This window comes from Pleurodeles waltl, chromosome 9 (assembly GCF_031143425.1).
Source record: "Pleurodeles waltl isolate 20211129_DDA chromosome 9, aPleWal1.hap1.20221129, whole genome shotgun sequence".
Taxonomy (NCBI): domain Eukaryota; kingdom Metazoa; phylum Chordata; class Amphibia; order Caudata; family Salamandridae; genus Pleurodeles; species Pleurodeles waltl.
The window spans coordinates 22,007,937-22,028,615 of record NC_090448.1 but is presented as its reverse complement, the minus strand read 5'-3'; the positions used below and the strand labels follow the sequence as shown (position 1 = coordinate 22,028,615).

Below are 20,679 nucleotides of genomic sequence, written 5' to 3'. Positions count from 1 at the left end.
AGGGCCCTAGAGAGAGGGCACTAGGGAGAGGGCACTAGGGAGAGGGCCATAGGGAGAGGGCCCTAGGGGGAGGGTCCTAAGGGGAGGATCCTAGGGAGAGGGCCATAGGGAGAGGGCACTAGGGAGAGAGGCCTAAAGAGAGATGGCCTTATGGAGAGGGCCCTAGAGAGAGGACTCTAAGGAGAGTGCCCTAGGGAGAGGACCCCAGGGAGAGGGCCCCAGGGAGAGGGCCCTAGGGAGAGGACCCTAGGGAGAGGACCCTAGGGAGAGGACCCCAGGGAGAGGACCCCAGGGAGAGGGCCCTATGGAGAGGGCCCTAGAGAGAGGACTCTAAGGAGAGTGCCCTAGGGAGAGGACCCCAGGGAGAGGACCCCAGGGAGAGGGCCCTAGGGAGAGGACCCCAGGGAGAGGACCCCAGGGAGAGGACCCCAGGGAGAGGGCCCTAGGGAGAGGACCCCAGGGAGAGGACCCTAGGGGGAGGGACCTAGGGAGAGCACCCTAGGGCTCACTGCTTTTTAATGTCTTTCTAATCTATCAGTTCTAGTGGTCTCAACTGACTAAAGTTTTAATAACACCTCAGAACTCCCCTCCCAAAAAATAAATGTTTCCCTAGTTCAACTTTATAGGAGCCTCCTTCATTGCATTGCACCTTTTTGTAATGTTTGTATAGTGCTTCATTTCATGAAAAGACGCTGTCGCTCTTTTTGCAGATGGACATCATACTACTCTATAGCAGTGCCTCGATAGAGCAGTGCGGCAGTAGCGGAAAAGGCAGTGGGGTGGGGGGTACAATAAGTGAAGGAAAAAAAACGTACCAGCCTCTCGTCGTTCACCACACGCCGCTCTCCTGGTGTGTGTGTGCACAGGGGTGTGTGCACGCACAGGCTGAGGCTCCCAGTCTCCCCTACGGCCAATCCAGACGCTGCTCTCATGCAGGAAATACCCATGAGAGCAGCATAGGGATTGGACGGAGCGGGTTGGTTTTGTGCTCCCAGGGGGACTGGGAGCCTGTGCCTGCTGTTGTTCTCCACCCAATAATGCAGCTGGGTTGGAGAGATGTCAATGCGCATGCCAGTTTGGCCAGCCCAACCGACATGCGTACTGACAGCAGTGCCCACCAGTTCTCCTGGTTCTCCCCAATATATTTTCATGGCCCGTCCCCAAGATTCGGCTCCTAACGAAAAATGAAATGGTAATAAACATGTTATTAATCATTTTAATTTTTGCTTGCCTCGGCTGGCAGGCGGGGGTGGCGCTCCTCCACCTAAGCGGAGGAGCCGCCCCGGCAGTGCGGTCTGCCATATAATCCCAAAGTGGGAGTTTGTTTCTGAAAAACAAAAACTAATGGAAAAAAAAGTTAGACGGTGTAAAGTGTAATGACGATTTCCAACAGTGGAGCTAACGGAGGCCTCATCAACAGAATACTTAAGGTCCGTCCATCTCCAAATGAGGAGGACGGACCGAGGGCTTGAACGGCAGGATACTCTGCCATGTTTGTGATGGAGTACCCTCTCCGCCAATATCTAAATCAGACTCTGGGGTCATTCTGACCCAGGGTCGGCGGGAGCACCGCCGACAGACCGGCGGTGCCCCGCAGGGCATTCTCACCGCGGCGCTTTGGCCGCGGTCAGTGCAGGAAAACCGGCGGTCTCCCGCCGGTTTTCCGCTGCCCTTCAGAATCCTCCAAGGCGGCGCAGCATGCTGCGCCGCCTTGGGGATTCTGACAACCCCTACCGCCATCCTGTTCCTGGCGGTTCGCCCGCCAGGAACAGGATGGCGGTAGGGGGTGTCGCGGGGCCCCTGGGGGCCCCTGCAGTGCCCATGCCGATGGCATGGGCACTGCAGGGGCCCCCGTAAGAGGGCCCCGCTTGTATTTCACTGTCTGCATAGCAGACAGTGAAATACGCGACGGGTGCAGTAGCACCCGTCGCACCTTCCCACTCCGCCGGCTCGATTACGAGCCGGCTTCATGGTGGGAAGGTCGTTTTCCCCTGGGCTGGTGGGCGGCCTTTTGAAGGCCGCCCGCCAGCCCAGGGGAAAACTCAAAATACCCGCCGCGGTCTTCCGACCGCGGTACGGTATTTTGGCGGCTCCCGCCGGGCGCGCGGTGACCGCGCCCGGCGGGAGTCAGAATGACCCCCTCTATCTCCTAAAATGGTAAAATACAGTAATCTGATTTTCACATTAGACCCTTTACCATAAGGAATTCTGTGCTCCAGTGGAGGACATCTCCCTATCTAAAGTATGGGGAAAAGTCAAAAAGTTTATTCAACTTGAGACAAAAATAATAATAATATTTTTTATGTTAAATAAAACTGTACATTTAGTTTATATATGTATTAAATGTAGTACAAAACAAAAAATGTACAGCATTAATAACTTAATTTAAAAATAAACTATTTTGAATATACTAAATTAAATTAAAAATATTTTTCTGAAATTTAAATTCTAAAAAAATTCCCACCTGAAGTAAAATGATATATATTTAAATAATGTTAATAATTATTAAATATGATGTATAGAATAATGAAAACTAATTATAGCTTAATAAAAATAATGTTACATTAATTTTCAAATTCGAGTTTTTTCAATGTGTTAAAATAAAATGTTTTATTTTTAGATAATTTTTAACATTCTATTACATGTATTTATATGTTTAACTATTGCAAATAATTTAGGGCCTCATTACCACGTTGGCGGGCTGACTGTCGACATGCCAGCCCTGTGGAGAGGAGACTGCCGTGGAGTTGGTTGCCTCCCACCAGGCCCCATTACAAGGTTTCCACTGGGCTGACCGGTGGAAACCTCAGAAATTTGAGGTTTCCGTCCGTCAGCCCAGAGGAAACCTTGTGGCAGCATTGGCCTCAGCTTCTCAGGGAGCCGAGGCCAATGTCGTGAATACACACACTCTGGCATAGCAGACAGTGTGCATTCCAAGGGTGCTGGGAAGTGAGGCCCCTTCACTGCCCACAACCTTGTCGTGGGCAGTGAAGGGGCCTCCTGTGGCCCCCTAGCACTGGCTTTCAGCCAGCCTTTCCGTGGCGGGGTCCCCACCATGGAAAGGCTGGGGGAAAGTGAAGCCGTGATCTGCACGGCGGTGCTGCTTTGAGCACCGCCGTGGCTGGGCACGACTTGAACCGCCGCCTACCCGTCGGGAACCATGTTCCTGGTGGTGGCGGCAGTCATCTGGTGGTCCGACTGCCAGAGTCGTAATGAGGCGGTCGGGCCGCCTGGCGTTCGGCAGGCATTAGGGGCCAGATGTAGCAATCAGTTTGCGACTCGCAAACGGCAAAAATTGCCGTTTGCGAGTCGCAAACTGGAGTTTGCTATGCAGAAATGCATTTTGCGAGTCGGGACCGACTCTCAAGATGCATTTCCGACTCGCAAATAGGAAGGGGTGTTCCCTTCCTATTTGCGACTTGCAGTGGTATGCAATTCCATTTGCGAAGTTACCATCCACTTGAAGTGGATGGTAACCCACTCGCAAATTGGAAGAGGTCCCCATGGGACCCCTTCCTCTTTGTGAATGGACCCCAAAATATTTTTTCAGGGCAGGTAGTGGTCCACGGGACCACTACCTGCCCTGAAAAAATTCCGAAACAAAAGGTTTCAGATTTTTTTTTTTTAAGTGCAGCTCGTTTTCCTTTAAGGAAAACGGGCTACACTTGAAAAAAAATAAACTGCTTTATTAACAAGCAGTCACGGACATGGAGGTCTGCTGACTACAGCAGGCCTCCATGTCAGTGAGTGCCCATAGTCGCTATGGGGCCGCAATTTGCGACCCACCTCATTAATAATAATGAGGTGGGTCTTTGCGACCCCATAGCGACTCGCAGACAGTGTCTGAGACACCATTCTGCATTGCAAATTGCGAGTTGAAATTTGCGAGTCCTTCGGACTTGCAAATTGCAACTCGCAATTTGCAAAGTACCTACATCTGGCCCTAGACCACCAGACTCGTGATAAGGGCGTTAATCTAATTTACCATTATTTCCTATCATTTTGTTTTAAGTCTCTACCTCCGTTATTTTCTATGAAAGGCTGTTGCATTATCAGTGGTTGGCCATGTGCGGTACTCAACGTACTCCAGCTCTCAGCTGGAGAACATTTACTGTAGTAACATTAGAAATGCAGTTTGTAAATAGGAATGGGCTCACTCTTTTGTGGGGAGATGCACACCCCTCCCTAGCCCTACCATATCCCCTCTTTACTCTTCCATTAACCCATCCTCTTCAGTAATAAATATTCCCCATTTTTAGCCACTCCTCCTCGCCCCTCCCACATTTACTACTGAAACGTACACTTACATGTGAGGAGACCCCATAGTTGGGGAGGAGATCTCTACACAGAAAAAAATAGGATCGTCGAAGGGGAAACCTCAGCACGTAGATTTGTGAATAGTTTTTTATATTACGTTAGTAGTATCAGTGTAGTACTACTAACATACTGCAGAAATGAAGTTTGTGAATAGACCCCTTTGCTTTGGCCTGTGGCAGCTAAACAGACAGACATGCACACTTCATGGTGCACATACCCCTCCTCTAGCCCTCCTCCGGCCCTCTCCAGCCCAGCCCCGCCCCCTTACTCCCAGGAAAAATAAAATGATAATAATATAGCACATTATTATTATTTTACTTTTCCTTTTGCTAAAATCCAATGGGGCAACGCTCTTCCGCCTTAGCAGAGGAGCTGCTGCTGGATAGGGTATGCTGTGCCGATGAGTCCTGCTGTCCTTCCTAGGGGTGATGTGATAGGGGATGCTGTGCAGATGAGTCCCACTCTCCTTCTTAGGGATGATGTGATAGGGGATGCTCTGTGGATGAGTCCCACTCTCCTTCTTAGGGATGATGTGATAGGGGGTTCTGTGTAGATGGGTCCCACTATCCTTCTTAGGATGGGATACGGGATGCTGTGCAGATGAGTCCCACTACCCTTCCTAAGATGATGTGATAGGGGATGCTGTGCCGATGAGTCTGGCTCTCCTTCCTTTGTGTAATGTGATAGCGGATACTGTGCTGGTAAGTCCTGCTGTCCTTCTTGGTGATTATATGATAAGGGATGCTGTGCTGATGAGTCCTGCTGTCCTTCTTAGGATGATGTTATAGGGGATGCTGTGCCGATGAGTCTGGTTCTCCTTACTCTGGGTAATGTAATAGCGAGTGCTGTGCTGATAAGTCCTGCCGTTCTTCCAGGTGATTATGTGATAAGGGATGGTGTGCTGATGAGTCCCACTCTCCTTCTTAGAGATTATGGGGCCGGATTATGAAAAAAGTGGTTTGTGATTTCCTAATAGCAAATGTTTGTGTTTCGCTATTAGGAAATTGCAAACTGCAATGTACTACAGTGTCTTTTTCACTGTGTGAGGTTCCCAAATGGGTCGAAAGAGACCTGCCTGATCAATATTCATGAGGTAGGTTGCAATTTGCAACCCATTGGGAATGGCTGACATTCAAAGAGATGGTGGCCTGCTGGGGTCAGCAAACCACCATGTCTGTGATTGCTTTTAAAATAAATTATTGTTTTTTGTAATGCAGCCTGACTTCCTTAAAGTTAAACGTGCTGCATTATAAAAAAAGAAAAAGTTGTATTTTCATTTTTTAAAAGCAGTCCGTGGTCGCTAGGACCACTTCCTGCTCTTAAAAAATGCTGGTGTCCAAATTTACAAAGGGAAGGGGTCCGTTGAGGACCCCTTCCCATTTGTGAATGGGTTACCACCTGCTTTACGGAGTCCGTAAAAGATTCATGTTTGTGTGCTGATGAGTCCAGCTGTCCTTCCTAGGGATGATGGGATAGGGGATGCTGTGCTGATGAGTCCTGCTGTCATTCCTAGGGATGATGGGATAGGGGATGTTGTGCTGATGAGTCCTGCTGTCCTTCCTAAGGATGATGGGATAGGGGATGCTGTGCTGATGAGTCCTGCTGTCATTCCTAGGGATGATGGGATAGGGGATGCTGTGCTGATGAGTCCTGCTGTCCTTCCTAGGGATGATGGGATAGGGGATGCTGTGCTGATGGTGAGTCATGTTGTCCTTCCTAGGGATGATGGAATAGGGGATGCTGTGCTGATGAGTCCTGCTGTCCTTCCTAGGGATGATGTGATAGGGGATGCTTTGCTGATGAGTCCCACTATCCTTCCTAGGGATGACATGATAGGGGATGCTGTTCTGATGAGTCCCACTATCCTTCCTAGGGATGATGTGATAGGGGATGCTATGCGGATGAGTCCCACTCTCTTTCTTAGGGATGATGTGATAGGGGATACTGTGCTGATGAGTCCCACTATTCTTCCTAGGGATGATGTGATAGGGGATGTTGTGTGGATGAGTCCCACTCTCCTTCTTAGGGATGATGTGATAGGGGATGCTGTGCTGATGAGTCCCACTATCCTTCTTAGGATGATGTGATAGGGGATGCTGTGCCGATGAGTCTGGCTCTCCTTCCTCTGGGTAATATGATAGAGGATGATGTGCTGATAAGTCCTGCTGATGCTGTGCTGATGAGTCCCACTCCCCTTCCTAGGGATGATGTGATAGGGGATGCTGTGCTGATGAGTCCTGCTGTCCTTCCTAGGTATGATGGGATAGGGGACGCTGTGCTGATGGTGAGTCCTGTTGTCCTTCCTAGAGATGACGTGGTAGGGGACGCTGTGCTGATGCTGAGTCCTGTTGTCGTTCCTCGGAATGATGTGGATTGTGTGCTGATGAGCCCTTCTGTACACCTGGGGAACTGTGTGATAGGGATACTGTGCTGATGTGTCTGGCTTTTCACCCTTGCAAGCCATGCTGCACTTTTCTTCCCCCTGTAATGAGATTGTGCCTCAGCCTTTTCCTCTATTGTGTAGCAGAGGCTTTATTAAAGCTTGGATTCTTGGTGCTTGACCGCCCTCTAGCGGCCATTAAATAAACTTGCAGATCCGTGAGAGGCATCAGAGGGAAAGTATTTGAAATTATTTAAAATAATGGCTAAGGCATTTTCCTACCTGATTTACTAAATATTGCTTCCAGAACAGGTACGACTTGCACTGAAACAAAGATACGTGTCCATATTACACATGTATGGCCATTCACAAACAATGAACAGGTTGCGTCAGAAGATGCACCCTAGTTGCCAGGCAGCGGCCGCTCTCATCAGCACCACGGCCCGTATTCTGTTCTTTTCACCTCCCACCTATGACCGACCATCAGCAACGGAAGCAAGGTTTATAAACCGACCTTACTATTACAGGAAAAGATGATTAACTCAGTCCCGTCTTTGAATACTTTGGGAAAGTCTGGTTTTGGCTGACTACTGTCGGCCATCACAGAGACAGAAGGCACAGCCATGCTGGTGCATTAGTCTGCAAAGCATCTGGGTGATCCAGAGAGGTGTTAGTGGATTAAAAGGCAGGCACCTCAAACACGGGGAACTCCGGCATCATATAGGGCACTTATGGGATCGCTGAAAATAAAGATATTCTTGAGCTCCTTACGCCCCCGGAGCGTCGCACTTTTTCATGCTCCGGTGGCGCCGAGTACCGACCCATATCTACGAGGCCACCCAAAGCCACCTTGCGAGCCTCATAGATATGGAGTAAGACAGAGCAGCACAGGTCGCTGCGTTGCCGTACTCTGCGCCAGGGAGGCGTTCCATGGGCGTTGCGGTGGGTGTTCCCAAGCATGGGTTTTGACATTGCCCCAGATATACAAAGTCACGTAAACCTGTGGATGCACCAAAACCTTACACCTCGCGAGATGAGGCGGAACAGGAAGAAATGTTTCAATTTCTCCTCGTTTTTCCTCTTCTATGTGTGTTGCATTCTGCAGCACACATAGAGGAAAACACCTCTCAGGGCTGTTTTTCTGCAGGAAGGTGCCAATCCTGCCAACAACACAGGCACCTTCGTACCATGATGCAAGGGTGAGAGCATTGGCGCTAGGCTGTCGAAACAGCGCCAGCACAGTGGGAAGGGCAGGAATGCACCGTATTGTGTATATATGGTGCCTTCCTGCCCTTTCATTTTGGCGTAGGGCACCACAGCAAGGTGACTTGCTCACTGCCCTACATCAAATCCCCATAAATAAGCCCCTCAGTGTTTACAATCTATTTTAAGGTGATAGTAGTGGGTGTGTCTGGCTCGGCTTGAGTTAATTGGTGGCTAACTATGCAGCAACAAACAACACTGTTGTGCTTGTAGTTCAACGGAACCTCTGTTTTCGCAACTTTATTAGTCATAAACTGGCCACATTTTAGGATTGCTTAGAAGTTAAGGCATCTGTTGCAGAGATCTTTGTTGTATATATTCAGCAAGGCCCAGGGTGCATTATTGGTAAGATAGATTAGACAGTTAATGCACTTAATGCAGTGACATGTGGTTGTAAACCGATGGCCACAAGTTTGAAATATAATAAAATAACTTAAAAGGACAAAAGTACAACTGTAAGTGGCTGGTGATTTGTGAAACTGTTGTAGTGTCAACAGCAGTCGGCACCAGACACTAGAACAATCTTACAGATGCATTCAGTTGGGAGCAGGGTCAACAAGAGGGTTTGAAAAGAATATCCTGTAAGGATGTAGGATCTGAAGGAACAGTGGTAAAATATTTTAATACCTTCATGCTACACATCAATCCTAACTCTTCCCAGGGATGTTGGGGTCCGCCCATCCCAAGCACATTTTGGAAAAATGGTTTCCATAAAATAAAGTCTTAACAGCCATAGTTTGTTGTAACCTAATGTTTTTCATTGCAGATTTCTCTATTCTACGTTCTCCATCCCTGTGTATAAATACTAACTTTGACACACTGACATGACCTCTGGCTTTTTCTTTGCCTCCATCCTCTCCAAGGCATGAGTTGCGACAGCTCCTAAAGAGGCAGATGAACGAGAAGTGGGCGCTACAGAGGCAGACGATGGTCAGCCAGGCCAAGGAGTCCGAGGTCGCGATAGACGCCGACCGGTCAGCCATGGTGCAGGAGCTGGAAAACGAAAGGACCAGGGCCTTATTCCTGAACAAGTATCGGGATGAAAACAAAAAGGTGAGGGACGGATGTGGGGGATAAGAGCAGTGCTTAATTTGTGAAAGAATGAGTGCCGGTGTCCAAAGCACAACTCAGGGTACGCAACCAGTGTGATTAAATGCTGGTGCCCGAATACCAAGACCTCTACCAAGGAAAGTCTTTAATCCACCGCAGACCTCTTTAATCCACTTCCAGACCCAGCTGGCCCGGTATCTCCCGCACAGGTCCCCGCTTTCTCCCTTTGTGATGGGTTTATCGTCTTTCTCTTTATCTGCCTTTAATCTGTGTTTGTTTTCCCCTCTCTTGCTCTCAGTTAATGTCTGATTCTGAAAAATAAGTGCTGGTCCCCAAAAGTAACTGCAGCTGCTCCCCACCGGCAACCACTTGCTCAAATTAAGCACTGGATAATAGGCAAGTCCTTCGTGTAATGACGTGAGGCCTTACATGGTACACAGATTTTCAGACATTAGAAGCAGATAAAAATATCCATGCCTATCTGGGCTTATGAGAATTTCCACACTCCTACTTCAGAAGCACTTGTGCAGATTGGAGGTACTCTTCCTGCCTGTGCTGTATGTAAGGCATAGCTGCAGGTTGGTGCCTGTGCTTTAAGTACGGCGTAGCTTCACGTTGCTGCCTGCGCTTTATGTGAGGCGTAGCTGCAGGTCGATGCATGCGCTTTATGTAAGGCATAGCTGAAGGGTGATGCTTGTGCTTTATGTAAGGCATAGCTAAAGGTTGATGCCTGTCCTTTATGTAAGGCATAGCTGCAGGTTGGTGCCTGTGCTTTATGTAAGGCGTAGCTGCAGGTTGCTGCCTGCGCTTTATGTAAGGCGTAGCTGCAGGTTGCTGCCTGTGCTTTATGTAAGGCATAGCTGCAGGTTGATGCCTGCGCTTTATGTACGGCATAGCTGCAGGTTGATGCCTGTGCTTTATGTAAGACATAGCTGCATGTTGCTGCCTGTGCTTTATGTAAGGCATAGCTGCAGGTTGCTGTCTGTGCTATATGTAAGGCAAAGCTGCAGGTTGCTGCCTGCACTTTATGTAAGACATAGCTGCAGGTTGATGCCTGTACTTTATGTGAGGCATAGCTGCAGGTTGATGCCTGCGCTTTATGTAAGGCATAGCTGAAAGTTGATGCCTGTGTTTTATGTAAGGCGTAGCTGCATGTTGCTGCCTGTGCTGTATGTAAGGCATAGCTGCAGGTTGCTGCCTGTGCTTTATGTAAGGCAAAGCTGCAGGTTGCTGCCTGCGCTTTATGTAAGACATAGCTGCAGTTTGATGCCTGTGCTTTATGTGAGGCATAGCTGCAGGTTGATGCCTGCGCTTTATGTAAGGCATAGCTGAAAGTTGATGCCTGTGCTTTAGGTAAGGCATAGCTGCAGGTTGCTGCCTGCGCTTTATGTAAGGCATAGCTGCAGGTTGATGCCTGTGCGTTATGTAAGACATAGCTGTATGTTGCTGCCTGTGCTTTATGTAAGGCATAGCTGCAGGTTGCTGCCTGTGCTTTATGTAAAGCAAAGCTGCAGGTTGCTGCATGCGCTTTATGTAAGACATAGCTGCAGGTTGATGCCTGTGCTTTATGTGAGGCGTAGCTGCAGGTTGATGCCTGCGCTTTATGTAAGGCATAGCTGAAAGTTGATGCCTGTGCTTTATGTAAGGCGTAGCTGCAGGTTGATGCCTGTGCTTTATGTAAGGCATAGCTGCAGGTTGCTGCCTGCGCTTTATGTAAGGCATAGATGCAGTTTGATGCCTGTGCTTTATGTAAGACTTAGCTGCAGGTTGAAGCCAGCCTGCGCTTTATGTAAGTCATAGCTGCAGGTTGCCGCATGCGCTGTATGTAAGGCATAGCTGCAGGTTGCTGCCTGCGTTTTATGTAAGACATAGCTGCAGGTTGAAGCCTGCGCTTTATGTAAGGCTTAGCTGCAGGTTGATGCCTCTGCTTTATCTAAGGCATAGCTGCAGGTTGGTGCCTGTGCTTTATGCAAGCAATAGCTGCAGGTTGGTGCCTGTGCTTTATGTAAGGCTTAGCTGCAGGTTGATGCCTGTACTTTATGTAAGGCCTAGCTGCAGGTTGCTGCCTTTGCTTTATGCAAGCAATAGCTGCAGGTTGCTGGTTGTGCTTTATGTAAGGCATAGCTGCAGGTTGGTGCCTGTGCCTTATGTAAGACATAGCTGCAGGTTGCTGCCTGTGCTTTAAGTAAGGCATAGCTGCAGGTTGATGCCTGCGCTTTATGTAAGGCATAGCTGCAGGTTGATGCCTGTGCTTTATGTAAGGCGTAGCTGCAGGTTGATGCCTGCGCTTTAAGTAAGGCATAGCTGCAGGTTGATGCCTGCGCTTTATGTAAGGCGTAGCTGCAGGTTGATGCCTGCGCTTTATGTAAGGCGTAGCTGCAGGTTGGTGCCTGCGCTGTATGTAAGGCATAGCTGCAGGTTGATGCCTGTGCTTTATGTAAGGCATAGATGCAGGTTGATGCCTGTGCTTTATGTAAGGCATAGCTGCAGGTCGGTGCCGGTGCTTTATGTAAGGCAGAGCTGCAGGTTGCCACACGCGCTGTATGTAAGGCGTAGCTGCAGGTTGCTGTCTGCGCTTTATGTAAGACTTAGCTGCAGGTTGCTGCTGCCTCTGATTTATGTAAGGCATAGCTGCAGGTCGATGCCTGTGCTTTATGTAAGGCATAGCTGCAGGTTGATGCCTGTGCTTTATGTACGGCATAGCTGCACATTGATGCCTGCGCTTTATGTAAGGCGTAACTGCAGGTTGATGCCTGTAAGGCGTAGCTGCAGGTTGATGCCTGTGCTTTATGTAAGGTGTAGCTGAAGGTTGATGCCTGTGCTTTCTGTAAGGCATAGCTGCAGGTTGGTGCCCGTGCTTTATGTAAGGCGTAGCTGCAGGTTGCTGCCTGTGCTTTAAGTAAGGCAGAGCTGCAGGTTGATGCCTGCGCTTTATGTAAGGCATAGCTGCAGGTTGATGCCTGCGCTTTATGTAAGGCATAGCTGCAGGCTGATGCATGCGCTTTATGTAAGGCATAGCTGCAGGTTGATGCCTGTGCTTTATGTAAGGCATAGCTGCAGGTTGATGCATGCGCTTTATGTAAGACATAGCTGCAGGTTGATGCATGTGCCTTATGTAAGACGTAGCTGCAGGTTGATGCCTGTGCTTTATGTAAGGCATAGCTGCAGGTTGCTGCCTGTGCTTTATTTAAGGCGTAGCTGAAGGTTGAGGTCTGTGCTTTATGTAAGACATAGCTGCAGGTTGATGCATGTGCTTTATGTACGGCATAGCTGCAGGTTGATGCCTGTGCTTTATGTAAGGCAAAGCTGCAGGTTGATGCCTGTGCTTTATGTAAGGCATAGCTGCAGGTTGGTGCCTGTGCTTTATGTAAGGCATAGCTGCAGGTGGCTGCCTGTGCTTTAAGTAAGGCAGAGCTGCAGGTTGCTGCCTGCGCTTTATGTAAGGCAGAGCTGCAGGTTGCAGCCTGTGCTTTATGTAAGGCGTAGCTGCAGGTTGATGCCTGTGCTTTATGTAAGACATAGCTGCAGGTCGATGCCTGTGATTTATGTAAGGCATAGCTGCAGGTCGCTGCCTGTGCTTTATGTGAGGCATAGCTGCAGGTCGCTGCTGTGCTTTATGTGAGGCATAGCTGCAGGTCGCTGCCTGTGCTTTATGTAAGGCAAAGCTGCAGGTCGCTGCCTGTGCTTTATGTAAGACATAGCTGCAGGTTGATGCATGTGCTTTATGTAAGGCGTAGCTGCAGGTTGATGCCTGTGCTTTATGTACGGCGTAGCTGCAGGTTGATGCCTGTGCTTTATGTAAGGTAGAGCTGCAGGTTGGTGCCTGTGCTTTATGTAAGACATAGCTGCAGGTTGATGCCTGTGGTTTATGTAAGGCGTAGCTGCAGGTTGATGCCTGTGCTTTATGTAAGGCAAAGCTGCAGGTTGCTGCCTGTGCTTTATGTAAGACATAGCTGCAGGTTGATGCATGTGCTTTATGTAATGCGTAGCTGCAGGTTGCTGTCTGCGCTTTATGTAAGACTTAGCTGCAGGTTGCTGCTGCCTCTGATTTATGTAAGGCATAGCTGCAGGTCGATGCCTGTGCTTTATGTAAGGCATAGCTGCAGGTTGATGCCTGTGCTTTATGTATGGCATAGCTGCACATTGATGCCTGCGCTTTATGTAAGGCGTAACTGCAGGTTGATGCCTGTAAGGCGTAGCTGCAGGTTGATGCCTGTGCTTTATGTAAGGTGTAGCTGAAGGTTGATGCCTGTGCTTTCTGTAAGGCATAGCTGCAGGTTGGTGCCCGTGCTTTATGTAAGGCGTAGCTGCAGGTTGCTGCCTGTGCTTTAAGTAAGGCAGAGCTGCAGGTTGATGCCTGCGCTTTATGTAAGGCATAGCTGCAGGTTGATGCCTGCGCTTTATGTAAGGCATAGCTGCAGGCTGATGCATGCGCTTTATGTAAGGCATAGCTGCAGGTTGATGCCTGTGCTTTATGTAAGGCATAGCTGCAGGTTGATGCATGTGCTTTATGTAAGGCATAGCTGCAGGTTGATGCATGTGCCTTATGTAAGACATAGCTGCAGGTTGATGCCTGTGCTTTATGTAAGGCGTAGCTGCAGGTTGCTGCCTGTGCTTTATATAAGGCGTAGCTGAAGGTTGATGCCTGTGCTTTATGTAAGACATAGCTGTAGGTTGATGCATGTGCTTTATGTACGGCATAGCTGCAGGTTGATGCCTGTGCTTTATGTAAGGCAAAGCTGCAGGTTGATGCCTGTGCTTTATGTAAGGCATAGCTGCAGGTGGGTGCCTGTGCTTTATGTAAGACATAGCTGCAGGTTGATGCATGTGCTTTATGTAAGGCGTAGCTGCAGGTTGCTGCCTGTGCTTTAAGTAAGGCAGAGCTGCAGGTTGCTGCCTGCGCTTTATGTAAGGCAGAGCTGCAGGTTGCAGCCTGTGCTTTATGTAAGGCGTAGCTGCAGGTTGATGCCTGTGCTTTATGTAAGACATAGCTGCAGGTCGATGCCTGTGCTTTATGTAAGGCATAGCTGCAGGTCGCTGCCTGTGCTTTATGTGAGGCATAGCTGCAGGTCGCTGCCTGTGCTTTATGTGAGGCATAGCTGCAGGTCGCTGCCTGTGCTTTATGTAAGACATAGCTGCAGGTCGATGCCTGTGCTTTATGTAAGGCATAGCTGCAGGTCGCTGCCTGTGCTTTATGTGAGGCATAGCTGCAGGTCGCTGCCTGTGCTTTATGTAAGGCAAAGCTGCAGTTCGCTGCCTGTGCTTTATGTAAGACATAGCTGCAGGTTGATGCATGTGCTTTATGTAAGGCGTAGCTGCAGGTTGATGCCTGTGCTTTATGTACGGCGTAGCTGCAGGTTGATGCCTGTGCTTTATGTAAGGCAGAGCTGCAGGTTGGTGCCTGTGCTTTATGTAAGACATAGCTGCAGGTTGATGCCTGTGGTTTATGTAAGGCGTAGCTGCAGGTTGATGCCTGTGCTTTATGTAAGGCAAAGCTGCAGGTTGCTGCCTGTGCTTTATGTAAGACATAGCTGCAGGTTGATGCATGTGCTTTATGTAAGGCATAGCTGCAGGTTGATGCCTGTGCTTTATATGAGGTGTAGCTGCAGGTTGGTGCCTGTGCTTTATGTAAGTCATAGCTGCAGGTTGCTGCCTGTGCTTTATGTAAGGCGTAGCTGCAGGTTGATGCCTGCGCTTTATGTACAGCATAGCTGCACGTTGCTGCCTGTGCTTTATGTAAGTCATAGCTGCAGGTTGATGCCTGTGCCTGTGCTTTATGTAAGGCGTAGCTGCAGGTTGATGCCTGCGCTTTATGTACAGCATAGCTGCACGTTGCTGCCTGTGCTTTATGTAAGTCATAGCTGCAGGTTGATGCCTGTGGTTTATGTAAGCCAGAGCTGCAGGTTGGTGCCTGTGCTTTATGTAAGACATAGCTGCAGGTTGATGCATGTGCTTTATGTAAGGCATAGCTGCAGGTTGATGCCTGTGCTGTGTATGAGGTGTAGCTGCATGTTGGTGCCTGCGCTTTATGTAAGGCATAGCTGCAGGTTGATGCCTGTGCTTTATGTAAGACTTGTCTGCAGGTTGATGACTGCACTTTATGTAAGGCGTAGATGCAGTTTGATGCCTGTGCTCTGGCTGTGCTGCCTGTGTATGGGAATGCTGCTGCACATAGAAGCATGCTAGGACATTTAAACCTACACTACTCCAATGAAGAGTATTCTTTTTTTTTGTAATAGCATACAGCATAAAGTAATCAAAGTAACCTCCTCTAATCCAATGTAGGGTAAAGTAGCCTGATTAATCTGCTTCGTAATCTAATGCAACACTTATAGGAGAAGTTTTCCCCTTCTGATAGATGAAGTTGTCACAGCAGTCTCCTGCTCTGTTTTATGATAAAGTAATTGTAATCTAATTTAGGATACAGTAATCCTGTGTAACTCAGTACAGAGTATTTGGAATCTTTGTCTTGTGTAATAAAAAGCAGGGCTAAGAAGTAATGCTCTCCTGTAAATTGCTAAAGGTAAAAGCAATCAAGCGAATTATTTCGTAAATTAAACATAGAATAAAATAATTGCATTAATATGGTTTTTTGTTTTAATCCTTGGTAAGGCAATCAGAAAAACACCTCCTGTCACCTAATGCATTGTGAAATAATGAGAGTAATCTTATTCAGTGATTTAATACACAATAAGGTAATCAGAGTCTACCATGGAGTCAAATGCAGGATAATGTTATCAAAGTAATGTCACTCTGTAATCAGGCCCTAGTAATCAGAGTAATCTAATTCTTTATGTACTGCAAGTTATGGTATTAAGAGAGAGGTGTGATCAAATATTTGGCAAGGGCTTTTTTTAATTGAATGTAAGATAACGTACTTAAAACAATCACTTCCTGTTATGTAACACAGGACAAAGTAATGTGAGTAATCGGCAAGGGTGAGGTACAAGGCATTGTGGAAAAGTAATCTCGTTCTCTAATCAAACGTGAGTGCAGGAATCAGGGATGTCATCTTTATGTAATGGAAAGTAACGTAATAAGGTCAGTGGCTTGTGATTTAACACATGGTAATCAGAGTACTTGCACTACATAATCTAACAGAGGGTAAAGTAATCAGTGTGATCTCCAGTACTCACCCACTGGCACTACTTTTGCCGTGTGGCAGCCGTGCTTCGTCCTCAGTATGTATGTATGCTGATACGTGGTATTCCTACAGCGCAAACCTACCAGTCCAGGACAGCGGTGGAACAATAGCCCCGCGGTGCGGAGGTGCCCCTGAGCTCCAGGTGGCCCCCTCATGCACTGTGCATGGGCAGCAGACCCCTGGCCTGAGAGCTCCTGACTGGGTCCAGAGCGTGGGGACCCCCCTCCATATATTTTGCAGGGGGCCTCTCAAGTTTTGTTACATCATTGGTGCAGAACATGGTTGTATTTCATGCACTACAGTCTGATCTGTGCCACATCTGGATTCAGGAGCGTGAGGGGATGTTGGGGTGTTCAGCATCTGAGATCTGAGGGGCCACAGATCGCCTGGGCAGTCACAATCAGAAATTAAGCCCTGCTCTCCAGGGCCGATGTGCAAAGAGACAGGTCGCAGGCAGTGGGGGCCACTTGTGCACTGGTTGTTTGCGGCCTGTCTCTGATCTTGTGATGCCACTCATAAACTAATAGATCTCTTGACAAAATCTCCTTTTGCACCTGGTTGCAGAAGGACCTGCCTAATGAATATTAATTGATGTTTGCTTCCCTCTCTGATTGCCTATAAATACAGGGTAGGTGGGTGTCAAGGAAGATCAGGGCACCAGTCCCTGCATTTCCATTCCAAACAGGATTTTTTTTTTTAAAAAGCAGTCGTTCTTAATTGTAGGAACCAATGCTGCTTAAAATGTGGTCCCCATTGGGGGACACACTTGTGGGTCCTGCCCCCACATCTTTCGGCCCAATTCCCAAAGAGTAAACTGTCCAAATGGCACAATTTCCCCTTTGCATTGTGGTTACCCCCTCCTTTGAGGACGCAGGGCCTGATTTAGAACTCAGCGGACATGTCACTCCGTTACAGCGGTGACCGATATCCCGTCCACTGAAATCTAAATCCTGTATAATATAGTGGGATTTAGATTTCAGTGGACGGGATATCCGTCACTGTTGTGATGGACTAACCTGTCCACTGAGTTCTAAATCAGGCCCTCAGTAAATGTTCAATATGTTGCGACTGCAGTTCCAGCCACAAACCAGTGACGCACCTCACTGTGATGTGCATCAGGAGTGAACAGTTATGCCTCTTCCTAACTGGATCCAGCTAGTAAACCCATTTCATGATTCCAAAATGTTTTACCAAATCTCAGAATGGCTTCTGTAAACAGCAAAAATCAAATTTTGCGGTCATAAACCTCGGTGAACTGGTGAATCTTAGGACCATATTATGGCCACGTCACGGAGTGCGGTGCAGCAAGTCGCCTTGCTGTGCTGCTCTGCGTGACAGGGAAAGCACAGGAGTGCGCCGTATTTAAGGTATAGGGCACATTCCTTGTTTTTCCCTCTGCTCTGGCGCACAATGGGCTGCCGAGCGCCGATGCAGGCTCCCTTGCACCATGGCCCAAGGGTCCCTGTGTTGCAGGCTGGGTTGTTTCTGTTAAGTTAAGGGCACCTCCTACACAAAAAAGATCCTGAGAGGCATATTCCCCTGTCTATGTTGATGCAGAATGCAGCACACATAGTAAGAGAAAGACGGAGTAACAAGGAGAAATAAAGATACTTGTCCTTGTTACGCATCTCCTGGGGAGGCGTATCTTTTTGGAACATTCCCAGGTTTCATGTTCTGGTAAATCTGGGGTTGCACCAAAAACCATGCGAGTTGCATGGGAACACCCACGCAATACCTATAAAATGCCTTCCCAGGGCAGAGTAACGGAATGCTGCAATTTGTGCTGCATCCCGTTACTGCAGATTTATGAAGCCACTCAAATGGCTTTGCTTGGCTTAAAAAATCTGACTTTGAAGTTTGTGTCACGCATGTACCACACTGGGTGGTGCAAAGGTGATGAAACCCTCTCATAAATATACTCCTTAGGATTTGTGAGGGCAAAATATATTTCTACATCTGGCCCTGAGAGTCTTGTTTGCTTTCTGTTACCCCCATGTCTTTTTCTTCATCTGGCCCCTCATCACCTAAAAGGAGGATGCTGAAAGGCAGAGAGTGGGACAAGGGATGTCCTAAATGATAATCCTCCAGACCTGCAGCCGCAACCAGTGGGGGGCGCAGACCAGCCTGAGCTGCCTTCTTTACTAACGGAGGGTCACTTCCTACCTGTGCAAGCCTTGCAGTTTACCAGTCTAGCCTGGCATGTGCATTGCTTCATTAAGACTTGCCTGGCTGGAGGATCATTCTCCTTTGAATGCTCGACAACCCCTGCTGGAAATTGGCCTCTCAGTGGCTTGGGAGCCGAACGATGCTTTTGTGATCAGGGTAATACATTCTAAATACTGATTAAGTCTACTTGCGGTGTTTGCAGCTCTTCGCTTGTAGCATGGAATATCGAGTAGGGTATCTCAAGGTCACACAAAACCATATCGACCAATATCGAGGACCAACATTTCAAGAAGGCACGTGCATAGAGGGAGGAATAGATTCACATCTATTATCACCACATCTATGTACCTTAAAGTTCTATAAATTGTTAAGGTGTGTATGAGTGGAGTTAGGTACAGAAAGTATATGCATACTTACCTGTCAATATTTTGGTGCTCAATATTCTGGTCATGATATTGTGTGACGTCGATATTTCTCCTCAGTCTTCCAAAACCTCACCCTGACCTTCTATGTTTGCCACATTTAGCACCTGCTGGAGGCGTCTCAATTAAAAGAAAGTGTCAAGGTATGAAGTGTCCGAAATAGGACGAGCCTGCAAGAGATCTCTACATCTAGGTATCACTTGGGCGAGGCAGTTTCAGACAGCTTGGCACCCCTTCCTGGGGGGTCGTAGGTGACAGATTGCCCCTGTGTGGTATCAACCACAGCCCCACTGCCAGGGAGTAGGTGGCAGCCACGTGACTCCTTGCCTTGGGTTCCAGATACTGTTGAACTTCCCATCCACTAAACTTTCCATTCTGCAAACCATGTGTGATTGAACCCCATAAAATTGAGATGCGCCTCGTGTCGTGCACCATGAAGACTAAACGCCTGATTTACAACTCGGCGGAAGGGTTGCTCCATCGCAACGGTGATGGATATCCCATCTGCCGAAATCTAAATCCTATTATATCCTATGCGATTTAGATTTCAGAGGACGGGATATCTGTTACTGTTCTGATAGAGTAGGCCATCCGCGGAGTTCTAAATCAGGCCCTATGTCCTCAGTGACTGGAGCTAGAAATCGCATCTTGAATTATCGGTCCCCTCCCCAGCTTGAAGGCAGAGATTTGAGTGATTGGTGCATCTATGTCCCTGCACCAACAGAGGTCTGTGCCCTGAGAGATGGTGCCTCAGTTTGGACATGTACCTTGAGAACGGTACCCAAAGCTGTTGGTGCAACTTCACTCTCCTCTCTCTTATGAAAGGTTCTATAAGAAATCGGTGCACCCCTACACCCACTGCACTACAGAAACTGTACTCTGAGTGACAGGAGAGGCCAACTGTACCCCCTTAAACTCACACACTAGACACTGGGAGTACCTGTTTCATTCCTCAACTATTCTATTTCTCCTATGTGTCTCTCTCCAGGAATCACCTCCTCGGTCACTCCTGATGGCCCACACGCCTCTTGACACATCCCTGCTACACCTCAGTGAAGCTATATTTAAGCCAGAGAAAATTATGTAATTTCTGAATTTTAAACTACTCAAAATGTGTGTAATTGCTTAAATTTTTTAATTTTGCCATTTTTTCTTATTTATTTTGCACCACACCGGGAGCTCGTTCACTCCTTGATCTCCATATCTAAAATGCTGATCGTCCTGCGCTCCACTTGACCCTCCCATCATCAAATAACAAGGAGTCTGGACACATGCACTAATGTGTTGACCTCAGTTTCTTCCCTCGGTCTCCGGTTCATCCTGCCCAGCTCTTACCACGTATGCTTTAAGTCTGTCCCACTTTTGCTAAAAAGCTGGAAACCCACCAATCAGTATCTTTATCGTTCCCTTTTCTCCAAGTTTTACTGGCTGGTCTTCAACCAAATCACCCATTATTATTATTCTTTTTCATCCAACTTAACCCACTGCCATTTCATTTTCTTAACTTGACCCTGTGGTTCTTGTGCATATTTGTGGCATTCTTACCTCTGCCCAGCACATTCATGTTTCCTTCAATCTCATTTTCCTTGATCTCCTGGTGGGGTCACCACTATCGACCACCCGGCTTTGTTTGTGCCCCCTACACTGCCATTCAAGGCGTAACCAATTGGGTATTAGGATGTTTCTCTTTACATCTCTGCACTTGCTCTTTCTTGGCCCTCTCCAGTATTCTTTCTTCACTATCCTACGTTCTGCCAGAGTGACCATTTGTGTCCTGTGCCCTCCCTATTTTCCCTGAACACCACCTTCCTTGCTGGCATTTTCTCTTCCTTTGGGGTCAGGATCCACCTATGTAGAGATAATGCTCAGATCTTCCTTTCCTTCCAAACCTACTAACTGTACCTATGCCATTGCATGTCCCCTTGCTGTATAGATCC

At 47.9% G+C, this 20,679-nt stretch overlaps 1 protein-coding gene across 1 annotated transcript in view; it reads left to right on the top strand.

The window, feature by feature from the left end:
* Window positions 1-20,679, top strand: part of LOC138258569 (uncharacterized) — a 104,194-nt gene that overhangs the window by 63,635 nt on the left and 19,880 nt on the right. Inside the window, exon 6 of the mRNA XM_069205939.1 lies at window positions 8,824-9,013. Coding sequence (XP_069062040.1) covers window positions 8,824-9,013 — 190 coding nt within the window. The remainder of the gene's footprint in view (window positions 1-8,823; window positions 9,014-20,679) is intronic.